This window comes from Ovis aries, chromosome 7, assembly GCF_016772045.2.
Source record: "Ovis aries strain OAR_USU_Benz2616 breed Rambouillet chromosome 7, ARS-UI_Ramb_v3.0, whole genome shotgun sequence".
NCBI lineage: Eukaryota > Metazoa > Chordata > Mammalia > Artiodactyla > Bovidae > Ovis > Ovis aries.
Window position 1 is genome coordinate 25,445,508 of NC_056060.1, and position 7,134 is coordinate 25,452,641.

Below are 7,134 nucleotides of genomic sequence, written 5' to 3' on the forward strand. Positions count from 1 at the left end.
TCATAGAACCGTTCAACTTCAGCTTCTCCAGCATTACTGGTTGGGGCATAGACTTGGATAATTGTGATATTGAATGGTTTGCCTTGGAGATGAACAGAGATCATTCTGTTGTTTTTGAGATTGCGTCCAAGTACTGCATTTCAGACTCTTTTGTTGACGATGATGGCTACTCCATTTTTTTCTGAGGGATTCCTGGCCACAGTAGTAGATATAATGGTCATCTGAGTTACATTCACCCATTCCAGTCCATTTTAGTTCGCTGATTCCTAGAATGTCGACATTCACCCTTGCCATCTCTTGTTTGACCACTTCTAATTTGCCTTGAATCATGGACATGACATTCCATGTTCCTATGCAACATTGCTCTTACAGCATCGGATCTTGCTTCTATCACCAGTCACATCCACCTCTGGGTATTGTTTTTGCTTTGGCTCCATCCCTTCATTCTTTCTGGAGTTATTTCTCCACTGATCTCCAGTAGCGTGTTGGGCACCTACTGACCTGGGGAGTTCCTCTTTTGGTATCCTAACATTTTGCCTTTTCATATTGTTCATGGGGTTCTCAAGGCAAGAATACTGAAGTGGTTTGCCATTCCCTTCTCCAGTGGACCACATATGTGCTTGGAAATGTGGCGGACATTTTGCCATTTGGGGTTTCCCCCAAGCATCAACAGGTCACCCAGATATCTATATATAAAGGCTCTCACTATCCACCAGGAGGAGGTGAATAGTATTTGAAAACAATATGTGAGCCCAGATGGCTGGGGGAGTAGAGCAGAGATGTGAGGAGCGTGGACGCTGGAGTTTGACATTCTTGTCATGGTCTAGCTCCACCACTTACCAGAGGACAAGTTTCTTAACCTCTCAATATCTCTTTGTTCAATGAGGAAAATAATAGTATCTGCCCCACAAGGGTCTCAGGAAACTGAAACAAAATAATAACAAAAAATAAGACTTGTAAAGCTCTAAAAAGTGTGTCTACAGGTGGTTAGAACTTACTAAATACTGACTGATTATGTTAAAATTATTGCTAACTGTTCTGTTCAATGGGAAATAAAAGCTGAAAGAAGACTGTACAATTTTTTGATCCTAGAGAATCAGAGGAAACAAAGAGGAACTAGAGATTTTAATCCTAGACCCCTGCCACATGACAATAAAGCTCCTGATAACTCCTTCATTCATACTGCAACTAGCTTTGACATAGGAAATTTCATGTTAGGTGATATATGTTTCCTCAAAATTAGGTAAAAATAATCACATTTGGAATATAAAAAATGTTTTGTACTTTCAAGACTTTTATACCATCTTTGAAAAATCTACGTATTTTGTTAAAATTTCACAGCAGTTTCAAATTTACAGAATAGTTGCAAAGTCAGTGCAGACAGTTTCTGTATACTTCACATAATTTCCTCTGTTATTAACGTCTTACATTACTTCTTGTACATTTGTCACAACTAATCAACCAATACTGCTACATTAACTAAATACCCCTTTATTGATACTCTTGCCCCATCACAGAACAATCAACTGTTGCCAGCAACAACAACAGACACTTTTTTTAGGCTGCAACCAACATTAAGTCCTTTTTGCCTCAGAAAAATCACTAGCCAAGGTGCATTTTCATCTTATTTGGGTTATTATATCTTTCATGGTATATGGTGGTACCATTCAAACACACAGAACTTTAGCCTCAACCTGAAAGTTCACACTGTAATGCACTGAGTAAATTTTATACTCGAATTTAGAGGTATAATCCTCAACTTGAGTCAAACCTCCCTGACCTAAATCCATAAGAAATTGGTTCATTTACTAATAGGACTGAAGCACTGTCTTCATAGTGCTGTTAAATTAAACATTTTGCTTATCTTCTAGAACTTCAGCAAATTTTAAAATGAAGTAAAATATTCTTTCAGTCGTCTAAGCAAATATTTATTGTTGAGAAAGGGTCTAATACATTGATACTGAGAATCACCTTCTCCCTTCTCTTGCCCCGATTTTGAGTAAATTATGTAAAACTGTGGAAATGGCCTGAGTACTCGTTACCTAGTTGTTTATCAAGTAGCCTTCAATATACTTTTATAAGGAGAGGTTTAGAGGTCATTACACTTGTACTTTTTCTGTCCAGCTGCTACCCAATCACTGGCCCCACAATTCCCTCAGGGTTGTGATGAGGCATAAATATTGCTGATGGTTTCTTTCTTTTGGCAGACAGGAATATAGAAAGAAGTTCTTGCAGACCAAGATCAGAAGCTATGGCATGGTTTTAAACTCATGAAGTTCTATCTTTGAGAAAGGAAGGGCGAAAGATAGAGAAAGAAAGGGAGAAAGAGAAAGAGAGCGAGAAGAAAAAACAGACGATCAAACTCAGGACTTTATCTTAGGCTGCAGGGTAACCCTTTCTGTGAAATGTGGCACATACATAAGAGAAGCATCACTATACAGATCTCAGTTGTTTAGTGTAAATTTCTGGATATACATCGCATTTCTATCTCAGAAAATTTTATTGATCCAAGAAGATCTCAGGTTGTGCAAATCCATGTCGTGGGACCACACTCAGGAAGACAGCCAGAGTAAGTTTTTACCTGCAATGCCAGGTTAACAACCAATGAAAGAGACAGAGGTAATGTTATTGATGTAAATCATATTCCCTCATAAAGGGAAATCTTAAATTCTTCATCCACTTTGCAATTTTTGTTCTGGTAATACTGTTAATTATGGAAGAAGTTTATTACAGTTTAAAGTGTCTATCCTATTATTCAATTGGAGTTTAGGCCTAGTTTTACCACTAACAGTGGAACCTCAATAATTCAGTTTCCTCTCTGCTTTTCATTTGTTTCACCAGTGGTTAAAGAAGTGGAATAAAGCAAGTCAAGCGGTCTCTCATATTCTTTTTACTTATTATTGTTGTTCAGTACGCAGTCATGTCTCACTCTTTGCCACCCCATGGACTGCAGCACTCCAGGCTTCCCTCTCCTTCACCATCTCCCGGAGTTTGTTCAAACTCATATCAATTGAGTCGATGATGCCATCAAACCATTTCATTCTCTGTCATTTTCTCCTCCTGACTTCAATCTTTCCCAGTATCGGGCCTTTTCTAATGATTTGGCTATTCGTATCAGGTAGCCAAAGTATTAGAGTTTCAGCTTCAGCATCAGTCCTCCCAATGAATATTCAGGATTGATTTCCTTTAGGATTGACCAGTTTGATCTCCTTGCTGTCCAAGTCACTCTCAAGAGTCTTCTCCAACACCACAGTTCAAAAACATCTATTTTCTTCAGCACTCAGCCTTCTTTATAGTCCAAGTCTCACGTCCATACACGACGACTGGAAAAACATTGTTCTTATTTTAGCTAAAAATGTATTTGAAAGGTTTGTTGCCAGAAGTGGATGTATTTTCTAAGGTTTTGACAAGCTTGGAAATGCATATAAATGGGAATTAGGAGATGGACATGATGAAAAGTTTAGTGTCGTAAGTTGGCTGCTATACAGGCTTCCCTTCCTCCAGTCACAGGTAATGCTAGGTAATGCTAATTATATATTCACTTAACACTATGCCATGTACATAAGTGCTTTATATGGAACACATATGTAATGTTCACAATACTTATGAGGTATATATTAATCTTATCCACCTTTGCATTTGAAAAAACAGGCAAAGGGAGTTAAGTAACTTTCCTAAAGTCATAGTGCCAGCAAGAATTGTAGTAGAGGTAGAATTTGAATCTAGGAAAACTGAGTTTCAGCCCTCTTTTAACAAGTGGTCTTTACCACCTCCTGTTCCTGCTGTCCTCCTACCCTGGGAATCTTTATTTGTAATCCCCAAAGTCATCCAAAATAAATTCAAACACTTGGACACAACTGAGCACACACACGTTGTGAGGATAGAATGAGGTAACATAAGATAGTCGTTTAGCATACAATCCTGCACATAGAAAAGTGCTTACCAGTTCGTAGCAACCATGACTAATAGTATTTCTACAGTGAAAATGAGCAGACATTATGGTTTGTTGTCTCAGGAATAAAGTTAGATATGAATTTTAATATTGTCTCTTAGCTGTCCATATAGCTTTTATATAATCACTGACTAGATCAAATTACAAATCTACTTACTAGAGAGATTTCACTTCATAGAATCAAATTATAAAATAAAGCATTTCATACATACAAAAATGCTATATAGATGATCTTGTTTTATTTCTATTACAGCTTTGTGAGGCCAAAACTTTATCATCCATCTTTTATAGATGAGAAAACCAATATTCAGAGAAAATAAGTAGATTCACCCAAAGTTAACAGTAGGTGAGGGTACTTAAATCACTCAGCTATGGGCAGTGCTCTTTTCACTGTCCACAAAGAAAAGAGGTTTGATTCAGAGAAAACATTTGCATAATTCAAAGAAGCCATTTTAATTCTGAGAACCTTTAAATTTTGTCTCTTGATCCATCTCTTTCAAGAATTCATCTCTGATTATTTCATCCAGTACTTTTTCTGTATGCCTTAAGCACTTCTGTATGTAAATTGTAAAACAATTTATACAAATGTAAAATACAGTTACTACCATTATCTGTATGGGACATTTTATTCCTAATTCTTAACTATAATTGCGAGGACAAAGAGTTATCTTGGACTTTTCAAGGCAAAAATATTAAGGATGATAAAAGTTTCAGTAATTAAAAAATTATTCAACTCTTTAGCACAAAATGTGTATGCTAGTCATTCAGTCGTGCCTGACTCTTTTCACCCCATAGACTGTAGCCCACCAGGCTCTTCTGTCTATGGAATTCTCCAAGCAAGAATACTGGAGTGGATAGCCATTCCCTTCTCCAGGGGCTCTTCCTGATCCAGGAATTGAATCCAGGTCTCCTGCATTGTAGGCGGATTCTTTACCATCTGAGCCACCACATAGGTAAAATTTTCCTTTGTAAAATACTTTGGATTGGATTGTATTCTATCGAATACATAGGACAAAGTATTTCTCTGTATAGTTTGATGTATTCCTTACTGGCAAGTGAAGCTGAACTTCTTTATGCAGATCAAAGATTAGGACTCAAACACTTCTAATGTAAATTTACAAGCATAGGTTGTTGGTGAGCCAGGGAGTCAATGTATATGTTTTTCTCAGTCACTAAAAATAACTTAATTTTTAATTGCACTGAAACTTCCAACCTAATTTAGAAACTAGAAACGGAGTCATTCTCACTTGATTGAATAGAATATTATTCTTTTAAAGTTGATCTGTATATATCATAGTAAAAGGTTCATTTAAGAATTTTAGACATCAAATCTAAAATGCTAACTCCTTGCTTGTATCTTTAGCCTCAAAAATTAATTTATCCATTTAATACTTCAAGTGTTTAAGTATTCTGAATTTCTGATGTCGGGGTGAGCAGTGTGAGATCAGAGAGAGACTGAGAGAGGGACAAGATGATTATGAAAGAAAACAATTGGGATAAAGGAACTGTAGGTCTAAGCATAATAGAAAATCAAATGGGAGTCAATAATGTGGTAAGACAATTAATGATGAAAAAATATCCATGAGCTATACTCAAGAAATATAAATGTTTTCCTCTGCTATATTTATCATCACTTGGTGGCTCAGACAGTAAAGCGTCTGTCTACAATGAGGGAGACCCGGGTTCGATCCCTGGGTCGGGAATATCCCCTGGAGAAGGAAATGGCAATCCACTCCAGTACTATTGCCTGGAAAATCCCATGGACAAAGGAGCCTGGTAGGCTACAGTCCATGGGGTCACAAAGAGTCAGACATGACTGAGCGACTTCACTTTTCGCTTTCTTTCACTTTCAAATGTTTTCAGAAGGCTGTTCCTGTTAGGCTTTACTTGCTTACAATGGTTTATAACATTTATTTTTACAGAGAACCACAGTCACTCAACCAGTTCTGCCTGGATCTCCATGGAAGTAGTCAACAATGTTACTGAGTTTATATTTTTAGGACTTTCCCAAGATCCTGGAATGCAACTGATACTCTTTGCTCTATTCCTCCTCTTCTACATGGTGATCCTGGGGGGAAACCTGCTCATTTTGCTCATGGTTTTTTCTGATCCTCGGCTTCACACACCCATGTATTTCTTCCTTAGTAACTTGTCCTTTGTGGACATTGCCTATTCCTCAGCGACAGCACCCAAGATGATTGCAGACTTTGTTTCTGAGAAAAAGATTATTTCCTACTGGGGCTGTGTAACTCAGATGTTTACCTTCCACTTTTTTGGCTGTGCTGAGATTTTTGTTTTGACTGTCATGGCTTTTGACCGTTATGCTGCCATCTGCCAACCGCTCCGTTATACCACCATCATGAGTACCACTGCTTGCACCGTGCTGGCATCACTGTCCTGGCTGGGAGCCCTGGCTCACTCCTTTGTTCAGACCCTCCTGACCTTTCAGTTACCCTTCTGCAGCTCTCAGATCATTGACCACTACTTTTGCGATGTCCACCCCGTTCTAAAACTTGCCTGTGCTGACACAACCCTAGTAAACATGTTGGTGATTGCCAATAGTGGTCTCATCTCCCTGGGGTGTTTCCTCATTCTTCTGGCCTCCTACACAGTCATTTTATTTAGTCTTCGGAAGCAGTCTGCTGAGGGCCGGCGCAAGGCTCTCTCTACCTGTGGATCTCACTTCACTGTAGTAACTTTCTTCTTTGTCCCTTGTATCTTCATTTACCTCCGTCCATCCACCACTTTCCCACTGGATAAGGCTGTGTCTGTGTTCTATACTACCATCACCCCAATGCTAAATCCACTCATCTATACTCTGAGGAATAAGGATGTAAAGAATGCCATGAATCGGGTGTGGAATTGCAAAGTCCCCTTGAACGAAAAGCAGAAGGCATAGTTTGTTAGAATTACAAAATCAGAATTAGTTGATACCTTCCAAGGCCCTTAACTTATTAATAATTTTAAGGAATAGTCTCTAACATTCGACTATGTCATAGATATCTTTTAAAAGGGAATAATTTGAGGCTATTTCATCTTTCCGCTTCTAGGTGAGCAAAACTTAAACCTTTCCATACTGGCTGGGCTTATCCTCGCTTATTTCTAGAGTGTAAGAGTAAATACTTCTGCTCATACCTCATTTACGTACTTTAGATCCCTTCAATTCAAATCCAACACTCTTC

The 7,134-nt window shown here is 38.2% G+C and overlaps 1 protein-coding gene across 1 annotated transcript; it reads left to right on the forward strand.

Annotated features, from left to right (window-relative positions):
- Positions 1–5,912: 5,912 nt before the first annotated feature.
- Positions 5,913–6,851, forward strand: LOC101123127 (olfactory receptor 4S2-like). The gene has a single exon (XM_004010942.5). The coding sequence runs from the start codon at positions 5,913–5,915 to the stop codon at positions 6,849–6,851; it is 939 nt and encodes a 312-aa protein (XP_004010991.3).
- Positions 6,852–7,134: the final 283 nt, after the last annotated feature.